The 16214-nt window shown below is 54.9% G+C and overlaps 1 protein-coding gene across 2 annotated transcripts in view; it reads right to left on the bottom strand.

The window, feature by feature from the left end:
- Window positions 1–15519, bottom strand: part of RXRA (retinoid X receptor alpha) — an 83736-nt gene extending 68217 nt beyond the window's left edge. The window contains exon 1 of one of the 2 annotated variants that reach the window (XM_080927511.1): window positions 15359–15519. In XM_080927511.1, the coding sequence (XP_080783637.1) occupies window positions 15359–15386 (28 nt within the window). In that variant the 5' untranslated portion in view covers window positions 15387–15519. Of the gene's footprint in view, window positions 1–14792; window positions 15154–15358 lie in introns of those variants that run through there. The other variant, XM_080927510.1, reaches the window with a different exon arrangement.
- Between the last annotated feature and the right edge of the window lie 695 nt (window positions 15520–16214).

Raw genomic sequence — 16214 nt, 5'->3', positions numbered from 1 at the left:
CGAGCACCCTGGCTCATGGCTACGCTCCGTGCAGTAGCAGTGCGGATAAGTTCCAAGGTATGGGGACCCCACTGGGTGTCTGCCTCCAATGAGACTGGGTCACTAGAAGACCAGTGGGGCTTGGACAATGACTTTAACCTCAAGTCCCTGTTGGGGCTACAATCAGTGTGAGTCTCCTCTCCTAGCCTTGGGAACCCCTGCACTTCAGGATGGTTTTAGAAGCAGCCATTCCAGATGCCCCTCCAGAGAAACAATTCTGTCCCGGATCTTCACAGCACATCGCCCTCCCCAGTCCTATCGTGACTGCTGCTATCCCAGGCTACTGACCCATGGGCAGCTCCTCTCCTGCCCCTGGGACTAGGACTGCAGTTCTGAGAGGCCCTCGGCCATCACTTCCTATTTCAGGCCCAGAACCCAGAGATAAGCCCTACTTCAACAACTCTCAAAACCACTCTAAAAGTGAGAGGCCTGGCCCCACGCAGAGAGATGAGAAAGCAAAGACTCAGAGAAGGAGATATGCTAGTCAGCTGCACATGCTGTCTAAGACACATATGTTGCCCAGGGTCTCCATGCTACTGGCTCCCATGATCTTCGGGGTTAGCATTCCATCTAGGACACGCACACTGCCCTAGGGGTAAATACTGCCCGGCCCCTCAGCCCACTGATGGCTTACACTGCTCTGAGGCAGGAGCACCCTCATCTCCACAGGCCAAATACCTGAGTCCAGGCATCCATTGGCAGACACATGGAAATCTGTAAGATGACAGGCCTCTCCATGAAAGACAGACAGACAGACAGACACACACACACACACACACACACACACACACACACACACACACACACACTGTGAGGTTCTCTTTCCTGGCCTCTAATCAAAGAATTACCTGAAAACCCCAGCACCTACACAGGCAGGCTCTGCCAACACCACTACAGCCACATGCCCATGTGGCTCACACTGAAGAGAAGCCACTACTACCACCTGAACCAGCACCGAGCCAGCCAGAGCAGGAAGGACTAGGAGGGAGGCTAGAGAACTTCTGTTCCTACTGGCCAAATGCCTGACGGACAGTCTAGCACAGAGACGGTAAGTCCAGCTGTCTACTACCCTGCCCACAAACTAAGCAGCTTCAGGGCTCAGAGACAACTCTGTGAGCCTCCCCCTCCACCCCCAACCTCCCACTCGCTCCCTAGAACTCTTAAGAGGTGGAAAGGCTTAGCAGGCTAAAGCGAGAGAGCTTAGTGAACCCAGGAGTCCAAGCCAACAGCCTTCCCCGGGCCTGGGAGTCAGTGCCTGCTGGCCCTAGCCTGAACAGAGAGCTCAGGATCCCATATCTGCCAGTCACCAGCATAAATCATGACATGCTGCAGTGGCAGCTGACGGGTGAGAACCCCACACCAGGATGAGCTGTGCAGGTCCCTAACACAGCACACACCACTGTGGACTGGGGCTGGGCCCCCGGAATACCACCTTCACTATGTCTCAGCTGGACACACCATTGATACATTTCCCAAAGATACATGTCTCAACCTGCCAAGAACTTACACCTCCAGCGAGAGCCAGAGAAGTGAGCAGAGAAACTGAGCCAGGCACTAAGGCATAAGCCTGCCACCACCCACTGCCCAGAATATGAGAAGAGCAGAAAGTCAACCCCTCCCGTCCCAGCACCAGGTGTGCTGTCCCAATGCCACACAAACATGTGTACGAGCTCCTGTCCAGGGTTTGAGGCTTGGGCCAGGAAGCCGGGTGGAGATTTTGAGGGTGGAGTCCATCTAACCCAGAGTTTCTGAAAAGAGCCCACGAGGAAGTAAAAATAGGAAATAAAAATTAAATTGCTCTGACCAGCCCCTGTTGTTTGTGAAGGAAACAGGGTATCTCCTTGTCTAGCAAGGCAGGCTGGCTCCAGTGCCTCTCAGATACAAGGTGTCCCCACCCCTGCTGACACCAAGGCTAGCTGGGTTGCCTGGAACCCAGCAGGAAGTGTTGAAAGGGGGAGTCCTGGGGTCCTGGATTCAAATTCTGGCTCAGCAGCTAACCAGCAGCATGACTTCTCTGTGCCTCAGTGTGGTTTCAAGCGAGGGAGGCAGAGTTAGTAAGCACTGTACCGCAGGGTGCTGGAGCCTCCTAGAGCCCTGCTCTGCTCACCATCTGCGAATACGCCTGCTTTTCTCAAGTGGACAGAGAGAAAGGCACCAGAGAGCACCACGGCAGCCTAGCCCTGTCTCCCCCACCCGCACAGCCTGCCTGCAGCTCTCAGACCTAATTTCCTCATCACACAATGAGAGGAAGCCTTCCTTCCTACCCTTCCCTGCTGAGCCTTGCCAGCATTCACGCCAGGCTCCTTTACACTAAAGTGTGCGCAACTGACCCTGGCTTTAGGCCCTACTAACTTCTTCCCCCCAGGGTGCCTAGGGTGCCTCAGAAAGGACATGTAGGTGCTGAGGGTGACTACTGATGACTACTATGGTCTAGGCCTGGGGACAGTAGAATATGAAACATGACAAGTCCCCATACATGAACCTCATGTATGAACACAGTTACACATTGATACAGTCATTGCCGTGCACACGCACATGTGGGCACTACAGTCTCACACATGGACAAGGGTATGCACACAGACACATTTATATAGGGCTACATGAACAGGTAATACATGAACCTTATGCATGAATACAGGTGTGCACAACACACACACAGCCATGCATGCTCAGACATGGCCAACAGACTGAACTTCATGTATGACGCAGGTATGCACAGACACAAGGTATGTCACATACACGCCATACACAGGCAATATACAGTACCTTCCACATGAACATGAGTATGCATACTCATAGATATATAATACTCAGAAGCTCATGCAGACACATGTATGCAGACATATGTACGCATGCCAGGAACTCTCACAAGTAAATAATATACAGGACTTCATGCATAGACACAGAGTGTACACAAACACAAGCTCACACAAAGCCATTCACAGTTATATGTGGACAATATACAGACCCACATGTGTGGACACACATATGAAGACATATACACATGTTGCTATGCATGCTTACATGTGGCTAATATACAGAACTTTATACATGAACACATATATAAAGTACATATAGACACATATACATAGCCATGCACACTCACATATGGCTAATATACAGAACTTCACATTCAGACACATCATGTTCACTCATATATGGATGATGCACAGAACCCATTAACAGATACATACATACACAGACACACATGTGTGGCCACATATACTCAATGTAGCTGATACACAGAGCCTACACATGAACACAAACATACACACACATAGGCCATACACACCTATATGTGGATAATACACAGAACCCCATATATAGACATGAGTATACACTCAGACATATGCATATGGCCATGCACACTCACATGTGGATAATACATAGAACCTCACACTCAGACCAGGACTGTGATGCACACACAGAGGGTTGGGTGTGAACACAAGTGCCATACACACACACAGTTCTGCACTCACACTTTGCCTAGCACCCAGTTGTGCTCACTGTAGTCTGGGCTCTAAAAGCCCAGGGGAGAGTCTGAGGTGACCAGCATGGCCTAGATACAGGCAGGAAGGCTAGCGGAGGTGAACTCACACTACAAACCAGCTTCAGGCTTTCTGCCAAGTGGGCTGCTGTCTGTAGACCCTCCACGCTGGCAAGGAGCCTGGCAAGGCTCAGGTCCCCGTGAACAAGATAACAATAAGTGGGGGCTGAGGACGAAGGGACAAAAGAACCTCCACCCTTCTTGTTTCCCACGTGTCAAGGGCCAATTCCATGTGCTGACTGCCAGTCTTGCTCGATACCCTGCAGCCGACGACCCAAGTCCCTCAGTCCCCAGGTTCCCACACCAAGTGAGGCCACAGCGTGAGGATAGTGACAACAGTCACAGTCTTGTTCTCAGCCAGGGAAACCTGAGGGGGGCAGGGGACGGCCAGCAGCCAGCAGCCAGCAGCCAGCAGCAGCAGAGGGGTCTGGGGGGAGAAGCCATTTTGAATCCTGGTAGAACCTGAGCTCTGGGAACAGAGAGGGCCCCGAAGACCAGCTCCCACACCACTTCACTCACAAGTCCCAGCAGGTACAGGGCCCCCTAGGCTGGGAGCAGGGCCAAGGGTAAAGACTGCACAGCCCCCTCTGATAATGACTTCGCAGCTTATCGGGCATGTCCAAAGCCATGTGAGCCCAACAGCCATCCTCTCCTCTGTCCCATGAGTGACCGTGTGTCCTGATACCCAGCACAGGAGACACAATAACTCTCCACAAGCAGATAATTCCCAAGCCATTGTGGGCAAAGAGCCCACGACACCAGCAAGCCAAAACCAGCTTACCACAGCTTCAAGATCCAGATGCCCCATGAGTACACACCACCCACCAGTGAGTTATCCAAGGGTGGCAGACTGACCTGTCCCGTGACCCTATGACCTGGGAGATGTCAGCCTGGGTCAGAGGAAGCAAAGGTATCGGCTGGTATAAGCTATGAGCCAGAAGTGGTGTTCATTTCCTGCAGCCAGGTGGACAGAAATCACATCCGACACAAGGTCCTGAAACACTACAAAATCCTCCCTTACAGACCACAACACACCAGTCACAGGGAATCAGAATGAGCCAACCACGTCAGATGTCTGGCTGTAGCTGGGCCCCCAAACACCTTCCCAGAGAAGTCTTACAAATAACACTGGCCAGGCCAGCCTCGGATGCTGCCAGCGCCTACGGCAGGCCAGAGTGGCATCATGGATGCTCATGAGGCACGGAGCAGGCCAGCCCTCCCCACATGGGCCATCAGAGGAAGGAAGAACACACAGTTAAAGAGGACATCCTGAGTCACAAAGCTGTCTGTAGGCCATATCATCACGTGCATGCCCCATCCGGGTCAGTCAAACTTCTGCAGTCCAAAAACCACAGGCAGTGTTGTCAGTGAGAAGCCAGAACCACAGGGGGCCAGGGACCCCTCAACACCAAGACAAATCTAGAGCCATGTCTCCTCTTACTCATTCCAGACCTGGGGGCAGGGAGCACCCTGCTAGAGATGGCTTAGCCCAGTGCTATACAGAGCCACCAAGACAAGAATCCGTGATGCCCAAAAGGCATTGTAAGTCTAGGATACAGATAGGATAGAGTCCACCCAAAATCTGACTCACAGCAGGATCCTCTGGACAGCTGGGAGGACCTCATCCCTCCTCGGCCCTACCCAGGCCTCCCTACTTCATCTCCTTTGCTTCTACCTGCCTTTGACAGTTGCCCCTTGTACAAGAGTGGAGTCTTTATCACACATCGCCTCCACAGAGATTCAGAGCACTCAGATCCCAGTGTCCTCTGACCTACCCTCCAGCCCTCTGTCCTCAAGTCACTCAGACACAACCCCACACTCCTAGACATGTCTGTAACCACATAGTTACCACTGCTCTCTCTAAAGCTCCTCCTGAACACGTTCCCCTCTTCCACATCACTATATCCTGCTGGGCCACCATGTGCCTGCTCCTGCATGTCCCCCTACACCCTGGCAGCTAGGAGGCCTTGCCTGTGCACCCCAGAGAGGTCCTCTATGGCTGGGTACTAATGGCCCTACCTCAGCTCCTGAGCCTCTTGTAAGACTGCCACTCAGCAGGCCAAGCTACAAGAAACCAGCCCATCCGACTTCTCTTTGGGATTGAAGTTCTGACACTACCCACTGGTGCTATAGCCAAGAACACAACTGCTGGAAGCCAGAGCCAAGGGACACCCAGAAGTCTTAAAGTTGATCTCCACAGGGGAAAGCATGTTACTGTCAGACTCAGGAATGGCAACATCAGAACAGTCTGCCCCAGAAGCCAGGGAAGACAGCACACTAATTCTGGGGTAGGGGCTCTGTGGAGGGCCTTAACTCACTCCATAAACACCCTGCAGTGTTTGTGGCACATAGCACTGGGGATTCTGAGACAACCAGCCCAAGAGCCACATGCCCTGAAGGACAGGACATGCAGAGCTGGCCCTACCCAGGAAGACTCAGGTATTGGGCCCTGAGAAAAGGGCTGAGCCCAATTCTGCCATAAACATTCACGGATCTTGGAGGGCACCACAAGCATGTACCCCTTGGCCAAAACCATCCTTCCTGCCTGCCACCAAGAAAATAAATGGAGAAAGAGAGTTACACATCCTAATTCAGAAAGGACATGCAGCAAAAAGCAAGGGATAGCAGCCCCTAAGAAACTGCAGGGCTGGAGACCACCATCACCCAACTTTTCTAGGCCAGGTCCCCAGGGTTCCAACCTCAAGTGATGGCATGCCCAGAAATCATGCCCGGGGAGCCCAAGAGGGAAGAAAGCTCTGCTCCTGGTACAATGACTAAGTCCCCACTTCTCAACCGTCTTCAACCTTGATCCTTGGCAGAAAGTCCAGAACAGGATGGGTTGGGGTGGCTCTGCCATCTCTCCTGGACTCTGGTCCCAGTCAGAGCTCTCCTCCAACCAGCCAGGAGGAACAGGGCCAATACTTCTTGTAGTCTCCTTGGCAGATGACACCAAAAATTACCATGGGAACAGAAATGGGGATGAACTAGAGATGTGGAGATTGGCTGGCTGTAGGAACAACCCTACGGGGCCTGAACCACAAAGCTAGCACCCTCCAGTGGGCAATGACCTATACTGTGCCAGAAGAGTCATATCCCATACCCAGGAAGTCTTGAGAACCAGGAGAGGGGACAGTCATCAAGGGAACAGTTCAGAGGGTTTTGCAGCCACCACTTCCCCACCAGGTTGCACCTCAACTCCACAAAGAGTTAATCATTCCTACATGAGCCAACCCCCGCCACACACACACATGCTTACATGGTCTCCACAGCACACACCTGTGACCCAGCTAGTGAGAGGCAGATTAGAAAAGCCCGCCTAGGCAGCTGGGCCCTTCTGGAGCCCTTGAGGGGAAGCCTTATGCCCCTGCCCACCTGGGCAACTCATCACTACACCCTCATCTGGAGGTGGGGCATAACTCCCTGGGAAAAGGTCTGCTTTAATTCCACGGCTTGTCTAGCAAACTTGAGAATTGTGATTCAAAACCTAACTGCAACACCTCCTCCAAGTGCCCCGATTTCCCAAGCATCTTATAGGTGAAGTAACTGAAGAAGGCCAAAGAGATGATTTTGCCAGTGATGGCCCACACTGTACTAAACTAAGAGATGGCACTTGCTCACCACACAGGGCTATCTAGTCACCAGTATTAACATGAAGAAGCTGGGTGGAAGAGAATGGGAGGTACCTGGTGGGTCAGGAGAGGCTACAGAGCCACCTGACCCCAAGCGTAGGGCTTACTGGGGTGAACATGAAGCAATGGAGAGCCATGAAAAGGTCTAGGTAGGTAAGATCAGAGCCCAAGGACAGAAAGCTGGTCCCAACTTAGACTGACAGAGGTTGACCACTCATCTCTGGGTCTCATGTCCCATCTGTCATCACCCCTTTCTTAAGAGTCACAATATCTGCAATGCATGTTCCTTACCCTCCAAGTGCCTAATGTCTCCAGTTCAAATCCAGAGCCATGTCCAGCCCCGTCACCAATGGCTAGCTAAGTACTCATGTCCTGGGTCTCGGGACACCTCAACCTAATTCCTGTCCCCCTCAGCTAGGAGAGAAAACACAATTCCTGAGGAGCTGGTCCCCAGCTGTGGTATGTGACTTGAATGGCCACCAATCCAGAACAAAGCCAAAGTACCAGGAGGGAAAGGCCTCTAGCAGCCAGGAGGCCCAGGCCCAGGGGCGAAAGAAGAGAGCTGCTTAGGAACACATAGAGCAGCGAGTGCCTTGGCAGGGCAGAATCAGCTCAGGAGGAGGCCCCTATCATCTCTACAAGGCCATGCTGTTCAGCTACAGGACAAGAGGGTGTGCAATAGACACCAGGAGTCTGAAGGAAGGACTCTACCGAGGCCCCTGAAGGAGGCCTTCAGTGCAGATTTCTCACCTCATGGCCCACCCATGGGGATACCGAGTTGAAGGAATGGCTTATGTTTTTGCTGACACATGATGCATGGTGCCCAGTGCTGTCTGGGGAGCACCTGTATGGTGAAGCATCGGGACACTAGGTCTTGAATTTCCAAAGAATGAGAGGCCCCTCTCCAGAGCACTGGGCATCCTCCAGCTCCAGCAAAGCCAGAGGTCGATTCCATCGGCTCGAGCTGGGTAACACATGCTTGGCCCTGCCCTCAGAAAGTCTCAGAAGAGATACAGGATCGAAGCTGGCCACTCAGAAGCCACACGGACTAAGCATGCCAGTCAGCCAGAGGCCTGGAATCTGATCCCCCATCAGGAGAGCCAGACAGCAGGCAAAGAAGCAACTAGTTTGAAGACAAAACTAAACCCCAGACAGCCTGATGGCTACCCTTTGCATGACCTAAGGCAAAAACATAGAGGGCAGTCAGTAGCCAGTGTGGAAAGCCAGCTAGCGAGAGGACAATGGAGGGGGGTGGCCATCAAGCCCCCGAGGCCCAGGTAAGCTGCCCAGAGCTTCACTTTTGAGGGCCTGGACAAATGAAGTACCTTCTGAGCCTGTAAGCAGCTACTCCAGCCACCTGGACTGTCACCGCCTGACCTCTGCCCGGGGCTAGCACGGACACTTAAGCTAAATTGGTCAATTATGGGATACTTAGATCCCTCACGGGGCTTCCCAACCTCCCTGCACTCTGGGCTGCAGCACCAGGAAGCCAGTTGAATCAGTAACCTCATTACAGCCAGAGTACACCCAGTGGCTTTGAACTCCGCAGGGCTTATCCACAGGCACTGCAGGAATTACACACACAAACACAGACAGACAGACAGACAAAAACAGGGCCTAGCCTAGACCCAACCTACCATGCTTCCCTCCCCTCCTGCTCAGGATGCTATAGCCTCTCTGCTGATAGCCATCAGCATCAGCCCTGGGCTCCAGGATGCAATCTGAGAAAGTTGGGTCTAGAGGTCCAGGGAAGCTAAGATATGGTCTGGTCTCCATGGAAGATAAAACATTGAGCCTATAGCTCCTGAGTCCCTAACCCATCTGGAAGAGCATGCCTCTGGAATAGGGCATCATGAAGGACAGACGTAAACTTGGGCAAGAAAAACCCTTAGCTACACATGCCTAGAGCCTCAATACTGACCCCTCCCCAAGAGATCCCACTGCCCCAATGCCAAGCCCAGAAGCCTTCTCTTCACCCTCAGGGTCAACCTGGTCCCTAGCACCATCCAATACACTGGGTCTGTCAGTCCTCCCAGACCAGGGCATAAATTTATGACCACTAAAGCTGTTGCCTCGCCTTTCTGGGAGACCCTGACATCACAAGCCCCAGGTCTTGGGATATATCAGCCAGGGTGTTAAGAGACTTCCCCAAGAACAGGCCAAAGGCATAAGAGCAAAAGAAAGTAAACTGCAAAAAAGAAAAAAAATAGGAAGAAAGTGATCCTCTCCTTCAAAGCAGTGCCACTAACCAGGAAAGGAGGAAACTACAGGCCAGTCCAGGTCAGTCCAGGCCTCCAGGGTCTGTGGAAGCCTCCTTCCCAGCCGAAATACTGAGAGGATGGGCCCAACCAGGGACTCCATAGCCAGCGGGAGGCACTTCCCCCTTAGCTTCATGCACTGCCTCTACCCCACCTGTACATACTCAGAGGGCCTGAGATGGCTCCACCTAGCACCCTCATCCAGGCTTGCCTGCCTTATGGCCTCTGCTCTGACTATGTTTGTAATGCACCCCTCCTCTGCCAACCTCACCATGGGCTGAAAGACAAGGAGGCTATGCCAAGCAGGTGCACACTAATTGCTTGGGGATGGAGTCCTCTTAGAAAGAACTCAGCACAATGCTGCTGGATTCCCAAAGGCCAGGCAATAGTGCACTTGTATGCATGTGTTCACATGTAACATGTTCTAGACAGGAACTGCAGATATAACTAAATCTGTGCCCCGACGTGGGGATTATGTGGGGCTGCCTTCCTCTGGTCCCCTGCCACGGGCCCCTATGGATCTTAAAGCCAAGAGAGCTTGGCCCTGGCAGGGTGAGGCAGAGTAGCCAAGCCACTGGGTCTTTGGGTAAAAAGTACCACTTGTTGTCCCCACCCCCAACCTTTGATAGCCCAGCGGAGCCTTGTAACTTGTCCCAGCATCCCAAAAAGCTCTCAGCTTGACAATCAAGGAGTCCCCACTCTCCAGTGACTCTTGAAGAAGGAGGGCAAGCCTCCCTGGGTCAAAGGTCCAGAGCCTTCATAGTGAGACCTCAGATCTCCCAGGCAAAAGGCAAAAGAGCTACTCGGCCTAGTTGAAGCAGCTCAGGGCTCCTGGGGAACTGGACTAGGCATGGACCCCACTCTTGTAGGCAGCTTCTTGAAGTCCTGATAGAACAGGATGTGAGCAAGTTCAAGAACAAGTTTTGGCCCAGCTGAAGATCAGGGCTGGGCCTGTCTGGGAAATCAATTTGCAGAGCAGAGAACCACGCAGAGACATGATACTAAAGTGCCAAGGCAAACAGACCCTACCACAGGGTTTCCCATCACTAATCAAGGCTGCCCCTGGGACAGCCATGAGGTCCTGAATTAAGTGCCAGTTACACAGCAAGCACCCAATGGATACTTATCAGCACCCTCTCCAGATGGGCAGGTCCTGAACCAGTCAGGAGAGATTGAAAAGAGCAGTGGTTGTGAGAAGCAGCCAGACTCACAGACTCGTGTGAAGTTTAGGATGCCCTAGGAGGCCCACAGCACTAGCCTGCTGCCCCATGGTGGGGTGGAAGGCAGTACCAGGTAAGTGTCAGGGGTGTGTGTATATGTCTGTGCACACCCAGGCTGCTCCCCAAACATCCTGGGCCAATTTTATTTAGCTGCTTTCTGCTCCGTTTCACACTCATTCAGATGCTGAGCTAGACAATTGCTTTGTAACTCTAGGGTGCAATTTCCCTGTCTGTGAGGCGCTGGGGCACGACTGCTCAGAACATCTCGCACCAGGCACGGGTGGGTGTGCTCACAAAAAGTCCCTCGCTCCTCCAGACTCACGGAGCCTTGGGGAGAGTCATGCAGCAGCTGGGGTCTGTCTAGGGAGCCTACCAGGGAAGAGGAAGCCTGGCCAGGGATGCCCCGCCGGATGAGGGTTGCAGCTGAGTTGTCTTGATGCCCAATTTTCACCTGTCCCCAGACCCAATGGCATCAGGAGTCTCAGAATGGTTTGGGCCCAACACTGGTGACCCACGCCTATCCTGAGGCAGAGGCCCAGAGAAGACCTGGATACAGGCCTCACCTTGGGAAAGAGGGAGTCACACCCCACAAAAAGAGCTCTATGAACTCCCAACTAGCCTAGGACAAAACAGGCTACATGTCCAACAGCCTTTAAAACCAAGGAATGTGCCCATTTCATAGATGCAGATTGCTAATATCAATCATCCAGCCTCATCTGCCCTGCAGGGTCCTCTGCGGTGTGAGGGACAATATGGCCGTGGAAGAGTCTGAATGAAAAGAAGGAACAGAGAAGGAACAATTATACCTTATAACAAGAACACACTGCAGGCCCATGCGCAGGCAGGCAGTCCATCTCCCCCAACCCTTCCCCAGCCCTGAGACGGCCTGTTTTATTAAAAGCACTGGAGGCTGAGGAGATGGCTTAGTGGGTAAACCATGCTATCAAGGACCAAGTTCAATCCCAGAAACATACATACATGGTGGTCAAAGGCAAGAAGCAACTCCCAAAAGCTGTCCTCTAACATCCACAAAAATGTTGTGGCACATGTATCTGCATACACACACACACACACACACACAATTTGTTTTTAAATAGCATTGGGACAAAGATCTGGAAGGTGATTCCCCAAATGAACACACTCCCAGCCACAATCCAGATACCTGTACTCTGAGAACCAGGACTCCTGGCCTGGCTGATAGTAGTTCCCATGAAAACCCAGCAGCCAATCTGATACCCCAAGGCCCTGCCCAGCCCACAAGCTTTAGGCTTAAGGAGCAGGGAAGAAAGGCAGGTCTTGGCTCGTCCTGGCCCTAGGCCATCTGCAAGGTTCCAGGCCTAAGTCTTAAGACAGCTGATCCAGGTCTAGCATTCTCCTCAGAGCCAGGCCTCACTCAGCATATAGACCCTGGCCTGAACACGCACACAGCAAGACGCCATTCCACTAGAAACAGGAAGTTCCAGGTGGCCTCATTGGTGGGCCAAAGACTCTCATACCACCTTCTGAGCCACTTGATTCTGCCCACCCATGTGGATGCCAGAGCACCTTTGGTATGTGCAGCCAGCCCTTGCGTGGAGAAACACAGGCCTGAGCACCCCTACAGTATCCACAGAGTGACAACCCCTCTAGAACACTCCTTTTCCTATTGCATGGCATTGAGGTCCCCACTCTTACACTCAACCTCCAGAACAGCTGCAGCCTGGACGGCACGAGGAGATGCTAGTGAGGAAATCAGAGGGGCCTCCCTGAGGAGGTGCACCCAGCCCCAGCCCTGAAGGACATGCACAGCTGGAAAAGCGGCCTGGGCCCTAGCAGACCTGGGAGCCTGCCTACGGCAGCTGCCCCATGTGATCAGGCTGCAGGCTCGACTCTGCACCCCACACACCCCACAGACTCTGAGCAGAGCAGACCTGGGCTGTGTGTAGAGCACCCCCACCCTCAGTGATTCCTTCCTGTGGGCCTAGCTCTCTGAGCCCACATCTGAGACAAATGCTTATGCCCAGCACAATAGTCTGTGCCAGCCCAAAAAAGAATACAGCCAGACCAGGCCACCACCACAGTTAGACCAAGAGGGGGGTCACTTGTTTCTCACCCTAACACTTCCTCAGTCAAAAACAGAATCTCCTCTGGAGTTTCCCAAAAGAAATGCCCAAATCAGTAGGCAGCCGGGGGCCTAAACATGAACTGCCTAGTCAGGCCCAAGCTGGACTCCAAGCCCAGCCTCCTGAGAGTCATGTGACCCTGTTATTTCGGGACTCCCGGAATGTGCTCTATTTTGGGTCACACGGGCTCCGATGTTACTAAAAGCCCCCTCAGGAAGGCCCCAAGCTCACCAGGTCCCCAAGTACCACACAAGAGGGTAGTTGGAGGTCTAGAGCCCTGCTTCTGGAAACCTGTTACCCTCACAAGCAAATGGGCCACTAGCAGCTGAGAGGGTCAATGCAGGCTTGAGACCTTTGGACTCTGCAGGCTCAGCCTTCCAGTCCCACCATCCAGGCTGAAGCCAGCCCTTACCCCAACTCCCCAACTGGCATGGAGAAAGACCAGCCCTGGGCAGAAGGTCCAGGAAACAGGGCCTGCCTGGGGCAAATTCCCCAACCTCCCTTCCTTCCCACATCTGTCCCATGCAGATCAGCTCAAATGACAGCAGCTTGGAGGTTACTGGACCACCAAACCCACACAGTGCATACTGGGAAGAGCCCTCAGTCCTGGACCCCAAAAGTGGCAAGGTAATGAAAAAGGGATGGCCAAACTTTCCTAGACATTTCAGGTCATATCCAAGCAGTCATTTGGGACCCTGGATGAGCCAGATACTCTGACACTCAGCCCCTGGGAGGGATTGGGCTGTGTTGACAAAAGGGCTTAGGCAAGCAGCCACTTAAATGGACCTTCAACTGCACTGGACTTCAGAGTTGGTCACAAGCTTAGTAAGAAATAAAACGTAATCAGAGCCCAGGACTCAGCCCTCAGCTCTGGGGCATGGGCTGCCTGGGAGGCCATGAGCTGGTCCTGAGAGCCACCACTCTGTGAAGCCAAGACAGCAGGTCCAAGTCACAACTCCTCTTCATGGAGACCCAGCCCAGCCACCCTGCAACCTCCCAGTTCTGTGTATGTCAATTTTGAAAGTGGGGCTGTCTCTCCTGGGGTGTTGTTCCCACCTCAAGAGCTAGCCAAAGTATTGCCAGGCCCTAGCCGTGTTCCAGGCCAGAGACTGAGCAAAGCATTTCCGTCCCAAAGAACACAACTCTGTGTGAACATGAAGGCTTGGGTGGAGGAGAAAGATGGCTCAGGGGTCCCCCAAACCCCACAACAGGCCCCACAGCAACAAGCCACAGTAACAAAGCTTTCTTGTCGGCTGACTTTGGCAGGGGGTTCCAATGCCAAATCCACCATTTGTAGCCTCTAAGTGAGGCCTTTCCCAGTCAGTTTCTCAACTGCAATCTGGACAGGAGTTTGCAGCCTGGGAGCTAGACCCAAGCACAGGTGTGCCTCCACCGTCCCGATCACTACTCATACGGATGGCGGATGGCGTATGAAGCTTTGACAGACTTGTCACTCTACCGCAGACCTGTCTGTGAGAAGGCTGGGAGTTAAGGAGGTGCCATCTCCCCAAATCACCAAAAGTCCTGGCAACCATGCTGGGTTCTGATCACCCTTCATCGCAGCCAAAAGGCACCCAAACCTCATAGCGGGTGGGCAGGCAAAGAGGCAATGATCATCCTGGAGCTTCGTCCATAATCAGCTGTCCTGATTTCCATTCAGCACAAATTCTTCACCAGCCTGACAGCCTGGCTGCTGTCCTCGCCACCAAATTAATATCTTTCCCGGAGCTCATTTATAAAGTCTCCCTACCCTGTTTCCCTCTGGCTCCCAAAACCCCAGGGAGAGGAATGACCCTGCTTGGTTCTACTCCTGGAGTTGGCAGGCTGTTTAGAGCTGGGTGCTGCTGGCGGGAGTGTTGCAGGACAAGAAAACGATCTCTCTACCGATGAGCTATCTTCCCCTAAATCCTGACAAGTACAACTAGGGGTGCCAGAGCGTGGGACCCCAGTTCTGGGTAATGCTCCTGATCAGAGACCCCCTGAGTGACCGTGCCCACCTAGGTTTGGTCTGCTGTCGGGGAACGGCAAGATCGCAGACTCCGTCCTGGGCAAAGAGACAGCCAGGGACCAGCGGCCTTCTCCAAGCGGCAGCCGGACGAGCTGGGAACAGCAGTGGCCTCCCGGAGCCCAGCGCGTCGTCCCCATCCCAATGCCAGGGAGGCCCGGAGCCCTCCAGCGAGCGCAGAAGTTGCTCCTCCGGCGCGGCCGGGTTCCCGGGCAGCTGCGGCTGGGCGCCCCGAGGGTCCGCGGATGCGCGAGGCGCAGCGTGAGGGACCCTCTCCACGTCCTAAGCAAACCTGCGCTCGCGCCAGCCCCGCCGCCCACTCCTTCTCCTCCTTAAGTCAGAGGCCGGGCGTCCTCGCCCTCTCCGGCCGCGCGCCCGGGCCCGGGAAAAGTTGCCTTGTGCCCACTCGCCTTCCCGGGCCCGGCGCGCTAACTCTCGGTACCGCCACGGCGCGGGGCCAATGGGCCCAGCCGGACCCCACGCGCGCGCTGCGCACGCGCCCCCGCCCCGCCGGCCCCGGCCCCCTCCCTCGCCCGCGCCGCCGCGGCCGGCACTCACCGAGCGGCAGGAAATGTTTGGTGTCCATGTCTGCGACTAACTCATGCCCAGCCGGCGGCGGAGCAGCGGGGCAGCAGCGCGGCGGCCCCCGGCGCGGCCCGCCCGGGGCCCGGGCGGCGGGGAGCCGGCGGCAGCAGCGGCGGCGGCGGCGCGCGGAGGCCGCGGCGCGGCGAGTTGTTGCAAAAGTCGCCCAACAATGTAAACTACTTGTGCCTGCGCGCGCCCCGCGCGCGCACCCGCCGCCCGCGCCTCCGCCGCGCGCCCGCGACCCGCTCCGGCCCGGCCTGCAGCGGGGGGAGCGGCGGGGGGCCCGCGACGGGCGCGGACTCGGCGCAGCGCCGCCGCCGCCGCCGCCTCTCGCCCCGCCCGCCACCGGTGCGCGCCCCGCCCGCTGCCGCTGCTGCCGCCGCCGCCGCAGCCGCCGCCGCCACCCCGCGCTCGCAGCCCGGCCCCGAGTTGTGAGCGCCCTGCAAACTTGCAAGTTTGCGTCTGCCAAGGGTTCCCGGGAGCCGTGGGGCGGCGGTGTGGGAGGAGGGCGGGGCGGCGGGGTAAAGCAGCCTTCCCTCTCCGGCTGCCCAAAAACCCGGCGGCCCGTGGTGGTGGAGGAGGAGAAGAGCCCGGCCGGGAGGAGAGACCGGCGGCCCGGCCATTGTCTACGCGGACACACAAAGAGGCCGGCCGTGGCCGCGCAAGGACCCTTGTCTTTCAGGGCTCACTGTAGGAGAACCAAGGCCCTGCGCACCCCGGTTGACACATGGGGAAACTGAGGCCGGGGAGGGGCGGTGAGCCAGGGGCAAGCAGCTGGGCAGGGAGATGCTGCCCTTTGGACACCCCAGTCCCCTCCCACTTAACACGC

The sequence above is a fragment of the Micromys minutus genome (assembly GCF_963924665.1).
Source record: "Micromys minutus genome assembly, chromosome: 13".
Taxonomy (NCBI): domain Eukaryota; kingdom Metazoa; phylum Chordata; class Mammalia; order Rodentia; family Muridae; genus Micromys; species Micromys minutus.
This window is presented reverse-complemented; position numbering and strand designations above follow the sequence as displayed.